Source organism: Perca flavescens, chromosome 5, assembly GCF_004354835.1.
Source record: "Perca flavescens isolate YP-PL-M2 chromosome 5, PFLA_1.0, whole genome shotgun sequence".
Taxonomy (NCBI): Eukaryota; Metazoa; Chordata; class Actinopteri; order Perciformes; family Percidae; genus Perca; species Perca flavescens.
Window position 1 is genome coordinate 15692183 of NC_041335.1, and position 22080 is coordinate 15714262.

Here is a 22080-nt window from a genome sequence, read left to right on the forward strand (position 1 = left end):
GATTTCACAAAGCTGGTCTTGACTGCTGCATCCCTGGATGCATTGTTGCTTTTGCAGCTTAACTAGCAAAGCTTCAGATGTCCGTGCCCGCTCTGCATCAGTCAAGTTGTATTTCTCTGCGTGTTTAGTAGCCTACTGTAGTGGCTATTCAAATTATAATCCTTTAACACAACGTTCCGTTCTCCACAAACTAAGCACACGGCTTTACCTTTGACTTCAGTAAATAAATAGTTAGAAGTTAAAAAGTCGGCAAGCTGTATCGACCTTTCTTTCTTTCCCATGAGCTGACATTTTTGAGGGATAATGGCTCATTCACGTCTCCCACTCAGTTCGCTCTGCTCAGTTCGCGGCTCGCCGACACATCCATGGGTCCGACCAAGAGAACACACTGCAGTTCGTTTTGTACTTCTTTTTAATTGTGACCAGAGAAGAAGAAGCTGCAGACGATTATTTTCCTTTCGGTTTTTGTAAGTCCAAGTATTAGTTTTTTTTTTACACTCTGTATCGGATGGGATTTGTAATGTAGTGAAATACAATACGTCACTCAAAACGTAATCAAGTACATTTTAAAATACCGATTTTAAAAACTACTTGAAAAATACAAAATACCCAACAAAACTACTCAATACAGTAACGTGAGTAAATGTATTTGTTACTTTCCACCTCTGTAAAAATTTGGCTCAATCAACTTACAAATTAAAAAGTAAACGCTGACTTCAGTGACCTCCATGTTTCATTCAGTACGACAGCGTGGTATTTGTTAATGTTCTTTTGTGCAAGCGGGTCACTTCAGGACCATGACCAGTTCACACTGGAATCTGATATTGGCCAATAAAATCCCCCCCAAAAAAAACGTTAACAGCCAAAAAAATAATAATTTGGGCGTGATCAATACACCCAAATTGAGCACAGAAACCTTAGTGATACAGCATGAAAACAGAACAGATTAAGTAAACTGAGAATAACAAGTCGTTACAATATGTAAATAAGGAGCAACCACTCACACAATATATAACACTAGTCGTCGAAAAAACTTGTTATTGTAATCAACCAAACATTAAAATGTTCCTCCACAACCTTTCCACTGTACAAAACATCCACCAGGTCACTGCTATAAAACACAACATCATCAGTCACTGACTCCCACGACTGTGTAATGGATTGCTATCATAATTACAATTATTGCAATCATTGTGTTGACCTCTCAGCCCAGACAAATGGGCACATCAAAACAATACTTTCATCTTAATTATGAAAGCCTTACAGGGTTATGGGGTTAATGCTAATGATGACAACACAGGAAAAGGTGCTGAGAATATTCACCTGCATTTGTTGTACCAATTGATTATTTATTCTACCAGTGTGACTCAGACGATACAGTGAGGTCCATAATTATATCGGTTTAAGTGATAAACTAATATGATGACTTGCAGTGCTACATGTTTCTGTAGTGTTGAGGCATTTCTCCCTCTGTCCCTCTCACCTTCTCTGATTCCATTTCTGGGATGTTTGTCAGCTTGTGAAACTGTGATCACATGGTTTATTAGAGGGGATCCAAATGGATTTCATGTTTGATGCATTTCAAGAAACCTTGCTATTCACTTGGTCTTAAAATGCCATTTTAAAGCACATGTGACATGTCATTATGTTTGCACCAATGGTGCTGTAGGGCTCTTTATTTTCTCATATTGATGGAATTCTACTTAGATGTTGTGCTAAAGCGAAAATATTAGAACTACAGCAAATCTGTCCTTAATCACTGGCTATGATCTGTGCCCTGATGATCCGCCTTAATTAAGTGGAGGTTTTTCTATTAAGCCAGATTTCACTGCTAACCCAGCCCTCGTTAGTTCAACATCTGAACACCTAACCCTTATAGGCTGCTGGTAAAAGTAACTATATAGTGAGGTGGTTACTGTTGATATGAATTAGAACTAGATCCCTGCATTTGATGCATAGGGAATATAGATCTGTGTCACCTTATGTCTGAACAACGCCACTGAGGATGCAGTGATAGTTATTAAACATTTCTTCTTAATTTCAGTTCTTTAATTTGGCAGTGTTTACTACTGTGACAAGCCACTTAAAGTGCCCATATTATGAAAAAAAATCACTTTTTCTGGGATTTCGGCTGAAGTTGTAGAAACAAACAGCTAGCTGTGGTCCTTACCTAGTTACTGCACATGTGCGCCTCCCAACAAAGATGGGATAGAAGTGAGATGCCTCACTCTGTAGCTAAAACAGAGACCTGAACACACAGGGTGAAAAGAGGATCTGCAGCAATGTGCAGTACAACAAAAATATGGTGTTTTTTTTTAAAATTAAACCATTTAAACCTATTATGGTACAACCTCAAAATACAATTATGAACCTGAAATGAGCATAATATGGGCACTTTAACACATTTTCATTTACTTAGCAGCATAACTATGTCCAGCAGCAAACAATGTAGCATGTGGCCTTAGAGCAACAAGCCCCTCTACTCCACTCTTGAACTCATTGAATGAATGAGTTGAGTTACATAGTATATGCATGTTGGAAATCATGTATCAACTGACCATTTATGGTTAATAGAACAGGGTTGCACACCATTTCAAGTTCACTGTGACTAATAAAAGCAGTCTATGCACTGTTAAATACATCATATTTTTAAGTTAACATAATTAGGTTTTATAAATTATGAAATGCTATTGGTCAATATATTTGTTTTTAAATGTAATATTGATCCATATTATGTTAGTGATTTCATGTAATGTATTTTGTTGTTTGATTAGATGTGTGTGTGCACAAAAACAGGTAATTGCTGTTAAAGGGCACATCCAGTCAGTCACAATGTAGAAACATAGTCAAAACTGCCGCTGATGATGAAAGAAAGGAAATATTACATGAACACATTTCCCGCAACCCAAACCTGTCATCTCATATCTGTATATGAAAACACCTGTGTGTGTGTGTGTGTGTGTGTGTGTGTGTGTGTGTGTGTGTGTGTGTGTGTGTGTGTGTGTGTGTGTGTGTGTGTTTTGGTTTTGTACTTGTTCATCCTGTTTACCGGCCCCTCTATCTGCACTGAACACCTTGAGGTCATAGCAGACCTATGATGGACATGCTGGCTGGTTCCCATTTAGATGATGCATAGTTGTTACTGCCTCCTGGCTGTCAGTCAGATTAGACCAAAATGTCCCACAATGGCAGGCTCATCGTGAAACAGAGGCCATTTAATTAAGTCCTCTCCAGAACATTCCATGTTTTACAAACGTATTAGTGCAGTCTAAAGATGCATCCATGTGTCAAGTATTTGTTGAACAAAGTGTTAGTTAATGCCCTTCTCTATCTATCTATCTATCTATCTATCTATCTATCTATCTATCTATCTATCTATCTATCTATCTATCTATCTATCTATCTATCTATTCTTCTAATCTTAATAATATTTGGACTATTACATTGTCTTACACTCTTGGCACAATGGCACCTGTTAGGAAACATGCACTTATTATTCCCAAGTAACACATTTGGTTGATTATATGAATTCATTTTGTAGGTTGAATGGTTTTGTTGCTAAATAATAGAGACAATTGGCATACTGTATTTTGTTTGTTATGCATGCTTACAGCTCAAATAGGTGGGTTTGGTTTTCACCACTTTTTGATGAAAGTGTTAAAGCAAACTGACTACTCAGTGTTAGTGTTTATATCACAGCACTTTTTGCGATACAGTATGAAGCAAGCACACCCAAGTGGTAAATCATGATTGTTTCAAGATTCATTATGGATCTGTTTATAGCCCTACTGCTGAGGGAAAAATGCTGCTTGTGTTTTGATGACCACTTTTATGGAAAGGTAAATTGAAAGGATATTTGTCACTGTCTTTGTTACTGTGCCTACTGTTCTATTAGTATGTTATGTGATGTATTGTTTTTTTTTCTTGTAGGGCTTTGCAATACAATATTAGAAATATCTACACTAGAATAGGTGTGCGTGGCTTCAATAGCAGGGTGAGAGAGAAAAGTACTTGCATGGTGTAATTTGTACATGACTAAATAAAATGATACGATAAATAAAACTGGGTTTGCTACAGGAAGACAGAACATCTTAAGAATATCCACTTCTAAAAAAACGCAGATGGCCGTTCCAAAAACTATATATTCCTGCTGTGTCACCGCCATGGTCAAGAGAAACCAGTATTGACTATTGCTGCCAGATGTATCATGAACCGTGCTCACATATTGTCAGTCACACATCTTGTTAACCCGAACACCCATCCTGACTTCCTCTTTAAAAGGTTTATGCTATAACATTGTCATCTGCTTTCTGCTACTGAGAGAAGACAGTATATTGTCCTTTTCCATAACTCAGTAAATTATTATTATTATTCCATTTAACACATATTTATCTTATTCACAATTATCTTTTGATATATAGCCTATATATCTACTGTACATATATACATATATATATACACACACACACACACACACACACACACACACACACACACACACACACACACACACACACACATAATCATATACATATGTCAATGAACACATACATTGCAGCTGTTAAAGCCCTCCTTTCATATAATTTTTAAAAATCATTGCTTTGTACCTTTTTATTTTAAACTGGATTATGTTTGGACATTGCTTTAATTCTGTACACAGACCATTCCACAATTTCACACCACTGATTGTAATGCACTGACTTTTTATAGTCGTGCGAACAGCTTGAACGTTTAATCTTAACCTTAATCTTCTAAACTATTCATTAAATGGGAAGTACATTTTCTCTTGTCAGACAACAATAGATACAGTAAATAGTTTCTTTCCATTGGACATAATTCAATTCAATTTTATTTATAGTATCAAATAATAACACTCGTTGTCTCAAGACATTTTATAGATAGAGTAGGTCTAGACCACATACTATAATTTACAAAGAGCCAACAATTCCAGTAATTCCCCCAAGAGCAAGCATTTAGGAGGAAGGCAGAAACCTTGAGTGGTGAGGAAAACTTTTCCGGGTTCGATTCCCACTGCGATACATCAACCAATGTGTCCCTGAGCAAGACACTTAATCCCTAGTTGCTCCAGAGGTGTGCGAATTCTGATATATAGCAATTGTAAGTCGCTTTGGATAAAAGCGTCAGCTAAATGACATGTAATGTAATGTAGTTGTAGTAGTTCATGGCGTAGCAGGGCATGGCGAGGTGTAGCAGGGCATAGCAGGACGTAGCAGGGCAACTCATGTTGCCACAGGGTGTTTTGACTCATCTTGGGCAACATCAACCATTGAAGACATACATTTTGCTAGCCCAGAGTGTTGTACAACTAACACTCAGTATATTATGCACTCTTATGAGTCACCACATCAACATGTGGATAAACTCCCTTTTTATATGTTTATATTCTCCGCATGCATATTTATGTGTGGGTCGATATAGGTTTCTTCACTTGGAGGCATGTTGTTCATTGTGAGTGTGTAATTGTGTGTGTTCACTATATACAGTTTGTGTTGGTGGACTCGCATGTGTGTGTCTTGACCCCAATGGTAAGAGAGGAGAGGAAACGACAGAGAAGAAAACCGCACTAAGTGAAGCGAGGAATGTGCTTGGCTTTGGGATTACATTGGCCCATGTGCATGGGAAAACACAAAGGGGAACATCTTCTGCCAGACAGATGAGAACGTGGAAAAGTGCTTGGCCTTGGCTCCTTTTTTACATCAATTTGACTTTTTTTTGTCAGTTAAAGAAGTGTTAAAGGCTTTGGTTCACTCTTTAATTCTGTCTGTTCATCACAAAAGTGTCTCAGTGAATTTAGTTTGCCCTTCAGTTTATAGGAAAGAGGAAAGATTTGTGGCTGCTGTCTTAGTTGAAATCATTTGTTCCAGGGGTGTCCTAAGTTTGTCAAAACAGTCAGCTCAGCTTGTCTTGCTAGACATTTAGTAGATACACTGAATAGAGACCCCCCAGAAATAAGGTACCACATTAAATTAGATTGGCAATATAAAAGTTTTTAAAACTGTCTGAGAGCACTTTGTGAAGTGATTTTATTTTCACACCCAAAGACACCACAGGGAATGCAAACTGACGGAGCACTGATGTTTGGTTTGTGGAGAGGAGAAATGTCTACTCTGCATGTTTCTCTGTGTTATGATTGGAAATGAGACTTGATTAGTTTTCTAAGATGGATTTGGATGCATTTGAAACTGCATGAAATGCTGGCATCCATTAATGTCTCCCTGTCTGCCTCATGATCCATGTGGCCTTAACCCTACCCATATGCTAATACCTAATTAGTATGCAATGCTGTGGATGAAAACATGTACATTACCGGTACATTAAATCATACTTTAATTACGCTGGCATGCTCATTGGAAGGCAGTATCATTAGTTATTGAAAAGTAACACATGCTTCAGAGCACCAAATCCCTATACATTTATATCCATCCATCCATCCATCCATCCATCCATCATCCAAGGGAATTGGTTCCCACACATTTCTGATCATCCCCAGCAATAATGGCAAATGGTATTTGCCATCCCATGCATCTGATGCCCTTGGTCTTCTTCCTCTGTAGCTGTGTCCAGCTTTCAGGCACATTTTCGGAGCAATTTTACAAGTGATGATGGGTCTTATGATGGAGATGGAGGGTTGTGGTAATGATGGCAGACAGGCCAAATCTAAGCCACAGACTAGTGTTTAGGAGCCAGGGATGTAGCAAACATGTATGTATGCCACAGGGGCTAATCCTACACTGGTCCAGAATGATGAACACAGATTAGTCAAAGGCCACCGACCAGGACGTAGCATGTGTATAAATGGGGGATGGGCTGTGACACAGTGCCAGTGTGGAGTATTTCTGCTGGCAAGGTGTTGTACCCTACAGGTAGCAGGTGTGTCTGGCTTTGCATACTGCATGCTCCCTTGGATTACATGTGAAATGTTACTGCACATACAGGAGTGCACGTTGCAATTAATAATATTGTTGAATAAGCAGTGTTGCATGCAGCTGAAGTACTGAATACTGTGACATAGTTGTGATAAAGCTAATATATTTTTTTTCTCTTTTCCCCTTGTCCCTCTTTTCCTCCTCTGTGTCTCAACAGCAGCAGATGGTGAGGAACCAACTTCAGCAGGTGGGGAATTTTTATGCTTGGTAACGTGTGTGTGTGTGTGTGTGTGTGTGTGTGTGTGTGTGTGTGTGTGTGTGTGTGTGTGTGTGTGTGTGTTGAAGGAAAGGAGAGAGCTCTTTCGCTTTCTAAATCTTGGCCCCCTTCCTTACTTCTTTCTTTCATTACCACTAACTCTAATCCCCGAATCTGCTCACTGATCATGCCTGGTCAGCAGCACTCATAATTATGTCATTTTGTAGTTCAGTTCATAAGGCAGTCCTATTTAAATCGCTTCTAATAGTGTGACTTATGAGAAATACCTTGTCTTTGTCTGGTACAGAGTTTTAAGATTGTTTTCAGAACCTCACAGTCCCTATTCAGTCCCGTGATTGCTTCAGCTAGATTGCTTTTCTGAATACCTGAGCATTTAGCGTAATTTCTAGGGCGAATTACTTTCAACATCTCAAACCCTTCCTGTCTTGTATCTAAAGTGCAATGCATTGTGTCCTTAAATTCATGCCATTAGCATCAGTCTGAATGTGCAATGTAGCCATTCCCGAAGGAGCGCTTTGAGTGTGTTTTCTGCTGCTCTTAGTGTTTATAATAGGTAGTAAAGTAAAGATCTGTGAATTATCATACAGAAACTTCCTTCCTTAGAGACCATATTTGGTATTCAGAAGTACTGCTTGTCATTATTGAAACAATTAATGCAACAAGAGTTTTATTACAAAAATAAGACCACAGAGGACAACAGTAAACAAGGACCTGATTCATCTTCATCAGTGGTATAATTAAAATGTCACTTCACATCCTGGTGAAGTACCACAACTGAATACAAACATTCTACTTCTAAGTTCATCCTCAGCATCTAATTGTCTTTTGTCTATGTTTCTTCCATTAATATTAATATCTGCTGGTTTATTTGAGATCAAATGGGTTAAACCAAGAATGATTTATTTAGATAAGACATAATACCCCAGAAATCAAAGCAGTTTGTTGTTGCAATGCTAAGCTTAGTGTAATCTCAGACTCTAATGAGTTAATCAGAAAATAGAAACACAAACACATGGGCGTGAACACACACATACATGTATACATAATCTGAATATGCATTTGCTACTCTAGAACACTAACAAAACCCTTTCAATTTCAACTAAAAGAGGTTATTGAAAAGTTTAATTTCACGCAAACAAAAATTACTTAATAATTGAAAATGCTAATTTCAATGTCAATATCCAAATGTCACATTTTTTTCACCGATGCCAGAACCCACAATTCAAATGTAATTGTGTGGCAGCATAACTGTCACAGAAAAGACTATAGAGCTTAAATTTCCCAACTCAACATATGGAATTGAAGTTCAATGACTGTGGCACACATACATATATACATACATATATACATATATACTGTACATACATACATACATACATACATATGAATATCAACTGTGAACATAATATCAATGATATATAATAATGTATAAAGTATAATAATTGAGTCTAAATCAAATGAATGGATACACTTATCTTTAGCATAAATATATGTTTGAATAACTGCAGGTAATCTTGTTGCTAGGTCTTTCCAAAGATTTTTTTTCTATGTATTGTACACACTTCAGATAAAAGAGAAGAATGCGCCAAACAGCACAAGAAATAATTGTCAGATCTGAAAATGACCTGATTTAGGTGTGACTTGTGACCACTGACCTGGAACTGGACTTAGAGAGAAAATAGGACAGGGCGATGTGGAAGGCTAAATTACTCATGACAGGTTTGAACAATTTAGCATATCAGCTGCTATTTCACAGCCTTCGTATCTTCAATCTAAATATTCACGCCCTTTGTCTGCACACATATAGAGGGGACTTTTCTTTAACACGTTTGGCCTGTGTTTCTTTAGCTCCTGTGTCTATCTCTGTGGCTATGTTCATGCTGATGTGCTTTGTATTTTAGTCTATGAACATTGGCCCACTATCTACAGGGCATCTGAAGGGAGAGAGAGAGAGAGAGAGAGAGAGAGAGAGAGAGAGAGAGAGATTTTTCTGTCATCTACTAGGGGCCCCACCATACAATATTATCACAATCCTTATGTCACGATACGATGTTATAGCAATTTTATTTTTATTGCAGTATTCTTCGATATATACAACTGTTTTCCAGCTTCAAATTATGTCCCCAAAGGAAAACTTTGACAATATCTGTTTAATCTAAAAAGATACATTTCTCTGTTTGTTTATCTTACAATCTAGTGGACTGAAAAAGCAATTGATTTAATTATTTCAGTACTAAAAAGTTAAATTCTCAAGTGCAATTTATATAATAAAAGATTGATTCTTGGCGCCCATGTATCAATACAGTATTGCCACGGAAAATATTGTGATACTTTGCTGTATCGATTCCCCCTCCCCCTCCCCCTCTTATCATCTACTTGCTTATTCCTCTGAAAGATGAGGACTGTGTCTCTGTGGTATGCAGGGTGCAGTTCTTTGAGAGGGCTCCATTAAGGGGTCGGCTCTGGCTTCCACACATCAAATTGAGCGTTTGCCACACATTTCAGGAGCAGCACAAATCACATCACAAACAAATACCATAAATGCACCCGTGGTTGCATCCTGTGCACTCAAAATACCTCTGATGCCACTCATAATTGAGCCTTACGGTTAAGTGGATAGCTAACTGCAGTACAGTAGTCCTCCATTGAACAGGTTGGAGCCAGCCTCTGTTTGATTATCTTACATCTTATTAGGTTACAGCTAATTCCTCCTGCCATATACAATTTACCATTGCTCACAAACATTGGAATCAAGAAAATGCCTTTTTGTTTTTGAGACGACCTTTAAGGAGGCAGGGACAACGCTCTGACATTTTCATGGCATTTAGTCTCTGACAAGACATCCTCCATTTCTTCCTTTCTCTCGATCTTCCAAGAACAATGCTGATCTTATGCGTGACCTCTCCATTTGGATATTTATTTGACATATTTTAAACCATTTTGTTTCTGCGTGATTCTTACTTCTTTCAACTCTAAGTGCATTTGTCTGACATTGTCAAATGCTGATGGGCTGAAATGACAGAGTGGCAAGGGCACAGGAGAATAGGAGGCCAAGGACTCACTAAAAGCATGAGCGTATGTAATATTGGTGGTGCGGTGCCAACTTTTATCAGTCGAGGTGAAGGATGGATGCAGTGACCATGAGCCCGTGAACCAGTGAAGCCATCATAGAGAAAGAGGCTAGGTTAAAATAGATTTGACACAATTAGGTCAAATTTCAAATTTCTCTGTAATGTGGGTGGGTGCACATTCAGAGCTGAAGAGCTTCAATGTAGATTCCTCATTCTTGAGGCAGATAAAATGTATTTATATGCAAGATTTTATTAAAGGTTAACAAGGTGGTTGATGGGCCGGCTTGTTAACTCAGTACTGTAGATGGAGAAATTGGAACTGAAATTCAGAGTTGACAATTAAATTTACAGTTTTATTTTTCATTGACAGTCAATTTAATTATTTACTGAATACTGAATTTTTTTCAACAAAGGCTGTGTGTGTAACTGGGGAAATGATGCTCAGCGCAGCTGATAACGAAAGACCAAGTCAAGTGCAGATGCTTGTTTGTGTTTAGCAAGAGTATTAGATCAAAGTGCTTTCTCCACTTCTGCTGTTAAATGGTCAGCTGGCCCCGCTCAATCTGACACACTTTACCGGGATCGGTTATGCCTTGTCTGACCTCATGACCCAAACCAACACGGCAGTAGCCCTAGCAAGCTTTTTTCCCTAGCAAGCTTTTTTCCCTGCTTTTTGTCAGTGAAATAGCTGTAATACATTCTCTTTTTACATGAGGAATATTTTTTTTTGAGTCTAATTTTAATAGAAAAACTGAGTGAACAAGAGGCTCAGTTAATTATATCACTGTTGTGAAATCAAGTGAGGCTTAATACCTCAAGCCTCTCAGCGTCAATGGTGCATTGTAAAATGTGTTTTAAACTGTATCATTAATAAGGGGCTAAGTTGTAAGGTACAGTCTAATATAATTAGTATGTGCTTGTACATTTGAAACAAGCTAATGTTTGTGACAGCTGTCAGCTAAGATGTTAGAGCATGTAGCTTTAACCCTGGAAATGTAGGGCCTTTTGTGATTGATCTGTGAGGAAACAAAGGATGCTTTCCTGTGTTTAACCATTGGTCAGGTTTTCACAGCTGATTGATTGGACTCTCTTTGCAGCCAGAAAAGAAATCATCGCGCGTGGTTACCGGACACAACACAGGCTCACATCAATCACTGAGAGAGCGTTGGCTTGTACAGCGGAGCAGCAGCTTATATTCACACAAACAAAAGCTGCCAGTGTTTCCTCCAGACATGCGTCACACAACATGCACGCAGAGTGAGGAGAGCATCCGCTGACAGCCTGAGGAGTTCTCCTCAGATGACACACAATGTCCACCTCCCTGCCTTTCTGGAAAAAGTTGTTTCGTTAAAAAAAAAAAATTCTCAGATGTGTTGTGATCTCCAGTGTTGTGTCCTCTCATCCCTGCTGCTTCCATTATGACCGCTTTACTCAGTTGTTGCTGCAGTAAATTAGTGGATTCATTTTTTTTAAAGCATAAAATGGAAATAAGTGAATGGAAAATATTCTTATTGTCTATATATGTCTCTATTATCCATAAATGTATCTTTAATTGTAAATGTCAATTGTCAGAAAGGTTTTAGCCCATCAGCCACATTTTTATATATACATTTTTTTCAGTATACTGTAGGTTTTAAAAGAGTTTTCTAAATCTCAACCCACTGAGACCATGATAGTAGCAAAAGCAAGTAGACATGATGTTTTCCTATTGGCAAGGTTTGTTTGCATTCTCTAAGCAGAATAGTGTTTTTTTATATATAGATTATGCTAATTGGATGTCTTATTTGTTCTGTGTGTGCTAATGGAACTGCAGCATCATCTTAATATACATTAGTTGTAATAACTTTGATTCAAAGCTGTGGTTATCACCATTGTTCCCAAAGAGATAAAATTATGTGTAGAATAAATTGAAAAAAAAAAAAACTCACAGAAGAAACAGTGCTCCAACTGAGTTATTAATCATTACCAGCAGACCTTTGAGCTTTTTTTCTTCTTCTTCTCTTTCTTTTTATGATTGAAATTCTTTTGTTTGCTAAATCCCTAAAGCGTGAATTCACTAGTGGCTACAAAGCTACCCAGTGTTCACTACACCCAAATTTTAAAAAGAAAACAATGGTAATGACGAATGGGGTGCTGCACACACAGCAAGAATGCATGTGCTTAGTGACTACGGATATGAATTCTCTTGCAAATTAATGTTTGAGCATAAGAGCCTTTTCTCCACGGAGCTGTACTGACCCTCGCACAGTGCACAGCATACGCACCCTTTGATTTTAAAACGCTGAACTGAACTGTAATCAGTTTGGTGGAATGGCATCATGTGGAAACTTTTACAAGGTATGTTAGTATGCAAAATGATTGTGAGCAAAACTATTAGCAAACACATTAATTAATACCAACTATGCAAAAACTGATACATCCATACATGACTGAAAGCAATCCTTGCAGTCTATACCTTTTTTAAAAGGCAAGTTCTTATTTGCAATATTCAGACTTTGTGTCATTTTTCTACTTTTTGAACTTCCTAATAACTTTCATAACTTTCTCATATTTCTCTTCTTTATAAAGTTAGAATCATTTTTAAAATCGTGTCCACCATCATTAAAGGAGTGGTGCTAAATATGTATGCTTCTTAACCTTACAGTACACTTTTCCCTGCATTTTGTAGAGTTTTGTTCCAGATATACATCAGTTAGGTACCAATAAACACAGTCTCAACATACCGTATGTCTTATACACGCAGGGGCACCTTGAGAGTTTGAATGAATTTCACGGTAACCAATGTAATAAATATTTCTTTATGTTTAATTATGTCTTTACTTTTATTTGAAACGTTATTTTTTAATATTTATTTTTTAAGACTGAGGCAAAGTTAGCTACTCAAAAAGACCAGCGATTGGTGTGATATCTCTGCTGTTTTACACTACTGGCCACTACATGGCACCTCCTGTTATTTAAAGAATAAATAGCAGCACCAATGGCTGAAGGTCAGTTATTAATTATCCAGCGAGCTTGTGCCTCTTACCCAGCAGAGCTGGAAAAGTCTATGCAATCACTCGAGCAAACACTCTTTTGCTCTGTGGAATAGTTCACTATTGATAATTGGCCACAAAAATCAGAGGATGCAAACACAAAAACTAAGCTGTTAGGCCTGTTCAATGTTTGAACCGTGCATAATAGCTCACTTTTATTTATATTTATTCTTAAAGGAAACAATTATTTCTACTGTAACAAATAACCCACAAATTGCCCATTTCATGTTTTGACACCGTTCATATCATTATCCAAGTTATTTCACTCAGTATTCAGCTGACCAGACTCTGGTTAAGCAATCCATGCCCTTGTACTATCGTGTGTGTGTGTGTGTGTGTGTGTGTGTGTGTGTGTGTACTATAGGTGATAGTGCTCTACGTTGCAGCTAGTCTGTGCTCTCCACTTAGCACTGTGAGGATGAAGTGTTCCCTCCCTGGAGGGGACACATTCAGTGATTTTTAGACTGTGCCTTGGGCAGCCCTTTCGAACCACAGAGACCAGCAGCAGTCACTGAATGTCCGCCTCTCCCCGCTCTCATTCTCAGTTTTGCCTCTCAAACTGTTGTACTTAGACACTGTCTCACAAGGTCCAACTTGGTGTCATTTATTCACTTAAACTTAACTTGTAAATGTGTTCAGATGCACAGGCAAAGTATACCTTACATTAGTGTGGTTTGTTTTAAATCACTGGCTAGGTAATTGTGTAGGAATATTTTTGCCACTGTTGGCATGGTAATGCTCATTTTATTTATGCACACACTGACAGAACATTGTGCTATGCCAGAGTGAATCAGTTACCTAGAACATTGTGTACTTGTATAGACAGTAAATAAGAAAGTAAAACATGTAGCTCATCAGTGTCTCGCAGCCATAACACACTGTTTTATTGTTGGCACAAAACACACTTCTTAACATTGTTTCTCTCTTTGGTTTTCATGCAGGCCCTTGCCATCCAAACCCTTGCCACAACCGAGGAACATGTGAGATCAGTGAGACCTACAGGGGCGACACCTTTATTGGTTACGTCTGCAAGTGTCCACCAGGCTTCAGTGGAGTGCACTGCCAACACAGTAAGTAGGACCCCTATTTCCCCCTTGCCTTCTGTAAAAAAAAGACAAATTAAATCAAAGAGTTTGTAAGGTATCATGAAAATCTGTCTCCTTTTATACCTTTCCATGAAGTATGATTTGCCTGTTTGATCGGACAGATTTTCCCACCACAAATAATGACTTTAAGCAGTGAATAAATGTCAAACAGCTGACAGAAAATAAATTGCTGTTGAAAGGACTAATTCAGCAAAATGATAGTAGGTTTGGTAGAGAAAAGAAATGCTGAACTGGCTTTCTTTTGTTGAGCATGCTCTTAATAAAGGTTAGTGTCAGAGGTTTTTTGCTGCCTATGAGAAACATAACATTGACCAGGGGCATTGTTCTCAAGCTCAGTACAATTTATGCTCTAGCTTTAAACAGACTTTCTAAACTCTTGAGCCCCTAACGCCCTGAAACTGGGCACAAGTGTGATCTCTAACACAAAGAGGTGAGGGGCAGGCGAATGTGGTTGTGACCAACACCAGAAACTGTGAAAACATGTACAATTACACGACAAAAGTGTAACTGTGCCAGTGCCCTGCTGGCTTTGCTCCTTGATGTAATTAGAGGTCTTGTGTATTTTTATGTAATTGTAGATATATTGCCAAGAAAGGAATCAAAGGTGTTTGGAAATCAGCTATATCACTTTTCTTAAAACATCAAAAACGTCTATTGATTATTGTTACAAAGCTTTCTCTAGCCTTTCCTTGGAAACTCCACAACAAACAACTGGGCTGTTTGATTTGATAACTTTTCACGACAACAACAAGGAGTAGCCAAAGTGAGCTGTTTTGATATTTATGCTATATATAAGTTACTTTTTTTCTTACTTAAACGTAAGAAAAAAACGTGAGTGAAAGGTTTAAATTTTCACTGTTCTCAGCAGTCAGTTTCACAGCAGTGTCAAGGCTTGCTAATGTCAGTATCGCTTGCAGTACCACTTACTGCACCAACAAAAGTGACACTTAGTCAATGTGTCGATTAATTTGAAAAAAAGGTGGAACCAACATCTGCTATCCAGCAGTAGAAATACACAAGTATAGCATCAAGCCTTTACAATAATGTCTTGCCTTAAAAACCTTCTGCATTTTGAGTCAATCCCAGGATTTGAAAAACAGCATATAGCTCTTTGTCTGTAAGTGCTAAATCTTGCTAAATCCTGCAGAATGATATATAGGCCAAGTCCTGTGGCTGCCCTGCCGGTGTGTGTGCTTGGCTGAGCATTGCATTAGCCTGCACAGCACAGTAGTTGTCCTTCATTTCGTCGCAGGTGTGCTTCTAAGTAATGAATTTAATGTATCATGGTGCAAACTGTGTGGTGAGATGGATCATTATTGGTTTGAAAGACAAATAGGGATAAACACACAGAGAGAATAACAGACGTTAACCAATACTTAAATAAAACCATTCATATCTGTCTCATAACTCTGACACACGTACACCAAGGTTAAAGCTATAGTGCGCAACTATTTTATACAAAGTATTAATGAACGTCCGTTACATTCAAGCCGTTGCCAAATGGGTTGATACAAAGCTAATTATATAATATATATATAGCCTATCAGCTCCACAAAACTCTGTTTCTTAGTATGGCTATGTTTACAAAATGGTGTAGTCCGACAACTATCACGCGCAGAAGCTTGAGTGATGCGTTTCACGTCACCGCTGAGAAAGAACAACAGCAATGGGCAGCTTTGGAGACGAAGAGGACATACAAATGACAAGATAATTACCTCTTCTGAAGAGTCCATCATGTTTTATTCATCCTCCGTGTTAGCAACTGTGTGGAGGAGGGTGGGGGTGCGATTACCGAAGGATGTGGATGCTCCGACAGTGTTGTTGTCATTACTTAGAATTCCTCATGGGGGTGGCACAAACTAAGCACCATAGCTTTAAACAAGAAAACAACTTAGTGGTAAACTGAAAGAAAAGTCAGTGTCAATAATTATTTATTTGTTTCCACATCATTTTTTTTCCTTATTTAATGAAGACCCACAAAACAAATGGAGTGAGTCGCTATATCAACGGTATGTCATTGTGTTTGTCTTCAGCCAAAATTGTGAGCAATTGGCTAGCATTCATGTCATAATTCACTTATTGTTTCCTATTAAGCCCTAGGGTGGTGAGAAACTGATTTGATATAGACTGAATACACAATAATGTCTGCCAATTTTCCTCACCGTCATTACAGTTGAATGGAGAGAGAGAGAGAGAGAGAGAGAGAGAGAGAGAGAGAGAGAGAGAGAGAGAGAGAGAGAGAGAGAGATGAAGAATTTTGTTAATATTCAAATCTAGCGTCTTGATAATTCTTGTAATTAAATGATAAAGGCATATAAATAATTGTTCCTTTGAGAATGACAGCTAAGCTGACTTTGTTATGGTGTGGTTGGTGTTGGCTTTTGATGGATGACATCTTACTCAAAAGAGAAGAAAAAAAACATTGGCTGTAAATTGTGTAGAATACAAGGAACACACAACAACGGGTATTTTAATCCCACTGAATCACACAATTTTATGTGTGGATAATGATGTTTCCATTATCACTGCTGCTGTCAGTTCATAACTTGTACGCAACTTTTTGGTACTGCATCTGTCTATACTATGAATTCATCAATACATGAATTAGCCTTCTGTTAAAATGCTCACAGCTGTTGCAACAGGATGGATGTCTGTTGCTTAGAATCATTTCTAGTTATTGTAAAATATTAATCCAAATCCTTAAAGGAACAAACCTTTCAGCATACATTATTTACAGTACTTTTTTTTTTTAAATCTGATTCAGGATTGAATTGTATTGTAGGATTACCCTTTATTTTATGTGATATCTCATCCAGTGCTTTGTATATACTGTACAATACAGATGTAACGTAATATGTGTGTAGGTCAGTCTTGGGATTTTACTGTTGCTCTTACTATCTCCTTGCTCCATCAGTGCCAAATCCAATTTCACACCTTTGAACATTATCCTAAATACATGCACTACATATCCTGCCTGTTAGACCGGTTTTATGAAGCACAGCCAGGAATGGTGTCCCACATGGACAGCTAGGATAAGTACTGTACAAGCTATTTCAGACTTCTTTGATGTGTGGATACTGTATGCTCTTAATGCTGTTGACTGCTTTGGTTATTTTTTTTAGAACGCAGCCGTCAAAGACTCAACTTGAGATGCCATATTCAGACGGGGGGGAGGGCAGACGTCATATTAATCACAGCTGAAGGTGTTGGCAGGGTGCAGGCACACCAGCCATTGAAGTGAATGTTTCATGAGTTTAATTTCACCAGCCACTTTACATGCAACAAAATCTCACAGGGTCTTGTTTCGCTCTTATGAAATACTGCTTAAATGTTAAACTTTAAAGGTGTCTTTTGCTCATTGCATTAATGATGTGCTTGTGCTTAATTGAGTTTTCATCCCACTAGTACAGCGCCTGTTGAAAATGTGCCTGTTTGGAACGGGCCGATTGCTTGGCCTGTGGTATCGCTGTGTGTAGCTTTCTCCATTGTACTCCAAAATGACTTACAGAAGGACCCCAAACCACTTAATATGCAACTCCACTGTATGGCCTACTACTGACTTACAGGGTACTTTTACATCAGAGGAAGACATTTTACTATTAGATTTACCTGACAGAGAACATGGCAGATTCAGAATGTAATCACAAAATGTCACAATTAAAATGTGGAGTAATCACACAGTTGCCTCATGGACTCATGGCGATGTGCTACCCATCCGGCCCGTTATGAGAGCTAATCAGCTCACATTTGTTGTGTGTGTGCGTGCAGAGAGAGTGTTGTCTTTTTCTTCAACGATATTGAATGTTGATATCACCACAGTCATGACGGTGGTCCTGTCTAGTCTCGTCATTATTATTGTTAACAAAGTTAACACTTCATGTTCATTTCCATACAGGTTTCGTGGTTTGACGGTTAATGTTGAAGTATGGATTTATTTATTATTATTTGCAGACAGTAATGTTATAAGTTAGCAGTAGGCTACACTTAATTAACCAGACACTGGGTGAGTCTGATGAAAACTGCTTTCTCCGCCTGGTCAGCTCCGAGATAGTCTGCGTTGCACGACGCTGTGGAGAAAGCTCTGAGATTAGTTTATGATCTGCCTCTGTTTAGAAGTGGTGAATGTACAGCTCACACCAACTTAATACAATAAAGTGTCTGGTTTTTGTTTGATATTTAGTGTTGGCAAATGGCTTTTTATTGAGTTTCCTCTTAGCAAAATAATAGACACGGAAAAGCCAGTGTTAGCGCCTTTTTTTCCAGCCTTATTCAACAGCAACAGTTGCGATGTTCCTGTCAGCTATCTGCTCGTGCTCCAGGAACGTGAAGAAAAGTTTGCTTTTCTGCTGCTGTCCAGAGCGTGTCAACAGTCTGCTGCGTGCTGCACCAGCAGCTTATTGTTCGGCCCTTTTAGTTTTATTTTTAATATCCAATATCCAGTGCTGTCCAAATTGCTCCAAAATCCAAACCCCAAGTTCATTGGGTACCCAGGAAACCAAGTGTGAAGTAGATTGGATGAACGGTTCATGAGATATTTCAAAGACAGACGCAGAGTCTCAGAGACATATGTGTGTGTGTATATATATATATATATATACACACACACACACACACACACACACACACACACACACACACACACACACACACACACACACACACACACACACACACACACACACACACACACACAGGGGTGTCCCGCTTTATTAGACAGATAGCAAGGATTTGAGGTTCTACAACTGAAATGATATTCAGACAAAATATGGATTTTGAATCAGTTTTTACCAAGTCTAAGTCTCAACACCACCTAAGAAAACTAGGGTTAAAATCGGGCAAATTTCAATGCTTTTATTATTAAAGCCCTTATTATCACAAAGTAATTCTTCTTTTGAATTGTGTGACGTCAATGTCCCTGTGGTGACAAGAGAACCAGTGCCACATTATTGGGCAAGTAGCCAAACATTGTAATGACCTGTCAGTGTGAAGATTGGGACTGATTGCCTCAGTCGTCATGAGCGTGCAGATCATTTTTAGGGCGCATGTTCTCAGCCTATCAAGGACAATTGAAGTATAAACTGTTGGGATTTTCATTGGGGATGTGTTTTATTTTCCTGCACAGACATTTGCTGTCATGTCTGTTGAACAACATTTTAATTTAATTTGATGCAGTGAAAGTGAATCATGCATTAGAAAGTTGGCAGAATCAGATGAAGATATAGCTCCCTGTTTTCTCTTTGAGTAGGGAAGCTTGATCACAATTTTCAGCGGCTTCTTCTTCTTTACTCTCTTTCAAAGATGTTTGTTTTGTCTTATTCCTTCAAGCTCTATGTATGTGGAGCTCACTGCAAGTCACAGAGAACAGTAAATCTGTTAGAGAAACTGTACACAAACACACATACATATGACATATCCATCCAAAAGATTACAAAAAGAATAAGCAAAGTTTGTCTCTTAGGTCACTTTCTAACTTAGCCTCTTTCCATCCTTCCATGGCCTAGAACTCCTTGGAGCAGATTCTGTCTTGCTTATTGATCAATATGTGTCTTTGCCTTTTTTTTTTTTTAAATCCACCTACAGGAAAGGATTGATTGAGGCTAAATTTAGAAGTGTGATATCTTTTTTAAAGCATGGCCCTGTATTTGATCATGTATTGGCAGTTGCTATCATTCAGTATTAGCCCTGCTGTCTCCACAGCTTCTTGCCACAGGATAATCAGCCAGTGTTGATGGCTGAGGCCCCATGGAAAGCCACAAGCAGCCATACTGTTAGTCCATTTACCTGGGGCAGATGATCATAGACTGCCTTTAATCAGCACAAGAGAAAGAAAGAGACTCCATAAGGACTAGCTCTGTGTGTCTTTGGTGACCCATTTAGAACTTCATTAGTGACCTTTTAAATGTGTTTGTTGCACTTATATTTCAGGTTTATTTTTTTTTCCTCTCTAACGCTTCACCAGGCCCTGTGACTCCTCGCATTCACATGGGTTTTTATGGAGAGTGAGTGAGATACATAGAGATCTGACTTCTTTTTCGCTGGCATCTGTTTGCTGTGCTTATTGTATTGCATAAGGGTAAGATGATAGCATAGCCAACTTACAACATGAATGATCATCAATACACAGTGGGTGCGTACATCTTAACTTTTAAACATTTGACTACAACAATCAACTTTATTCGTCAGGTGCAAGGCAGAAGCAGAGGTCCGACAGTTTCTCCCAGCATCCCTTCCGCCCCCGTGAACACCAACCATTTCACTTTACCAGCACACCTCTGAGTGGTTACCTGCACCTCTTCAAGCGAGAAATGACTTGCCCTTCTCAAACCTGCCGCTGCCTCACAGGAGGTGACTTTGTAGCAGCGGAACTTCAGTTTGTTGTCATGGCAGGGGGAGAGGGAGGGAAGGAGCTCTTGTTAACCGGCATATCTTCCACTGCTCTCATTGAGGCCAGCGAGAGGGGACAGCGGGTGGGGTGGAGAGAGATTGGTGGGCTTGTGGTTTTCTGCTCCCTCTCACCATGATTGAGGCCGTTGGTATCTCCTCACTGTGAGGCAGCACGGTTGAAGTCACTCCAGCAAAGATCACATTGAAGCATGAAAATGTCCTACTCTTTTTGTAGCTGTTGTTAAATGTAAATGGCATCTCACCGGGCCATAAACATCCCAAATTATTTCAGTTAGTAATAGAAATGTCCTTTTTCTAACAAACAATATAGGTTTTTTTTGAAGGAAAATCCTTGCTTGCATTGATTTAAATGTTTTTTTTTTTTAGCATTTAAACGGTTAAATTATTATCTATTAACATGTATCAAAATAAGTTCTTCAGCTGCTCATCAGCCAGTACACATAGGGCTAGATTTATCAAGCAGTTTGCGCCTGTTTCCAGGCGCTAATTGGTCGCAAAGACTGACGTAACCGATGCGGGCTATTTACAAACAGGGCGCACTTGGGTAAAACCGCAGATTGTCTGCCACATGAGCGAGAAGAGACATGTTGCGCTTTCAATATGCGTTCGTGGGAGGGTCGTGGGGAAAGTGGGAGTTCCACCCAAAAAGGTGGGAGGATAAGCGCAAAGTGCGCCTAATTATATATTCCGTGGTATTTACAAAGACTGTCAGTAAGAGCGTGTCTCTATTCTGCGGGGGAAATTCTCCGCCTCTTAAAAGCAGGTCTAAACCAGCCGCAATCGAGTTTCCTCGTAGACCTTTATGCCGCTGGTGAAATGGCAACAGTAATTTGAGCAAGACGAAGACATAGGCAAGGCTGAAAATGGTTTTAACATAAGAATCACACTTTGTCAGTGAACACAACACCATTTAGCTTTACAGATCAAGCAGCCATGCAATATTAGAGTTACTGGAAGAAATCAAAGATGACATTGAATCACCCACTCAGCGTTCACATTCCATTCCAGCAGTTGTTAAACTCCTCACTACATTACAAATATTGGCAGCAGGATCATTTCAAACAGTCATAGCATCAGCAGTGGGAATATCGCAGTCTGCACTCAGCCGTACCATAGCACAAGTACTGCATCGCTACAGCGCAATTTACGGTATAGTGGGCGGAGAAAGACGCTGATTGCCTGATGGGTGTCAGGGTTGATAAATACTACGCAAAATGTGGAAGCATAGCGTGCGCTATTACCGAACTCACATAAACAGACGCAGCGCAAACTGCGCCAGTGTTAGTAAATCAGGCCCAGAGT

General features: G+C 38.8%; 1 protein-coding gene across 2 annotated transcripts in view; it reads left to right on the forward strand.

Annotated features, from left to right (window-relative positions):
* The window catches only part of edil3a (EGF-like repeats and discoidin I-like domains 3a), a 129587-nt gene that overhangs the window by 27394 nt on the left and 80113 nt on the right, over window positions 1-22080 (forward strand). The window contains exons 2-3 of one of the 2 annotated variants that reach the window (XM_028578885.1): window positions 7105-7134; window positions 14209-14337. In XM_028578885.1, coding sequence (XP_028434686.1) covers window positions 7105-7134; window positions 14209-14337 — 159 coding nt within the window. The remainder of the gene's footprint in view (window positions 1-7104; window positions 7135-14208; window positions 14338-22080) is intronic. The other variant, XM_028578886.1, reaches the window with a different exon arrangement.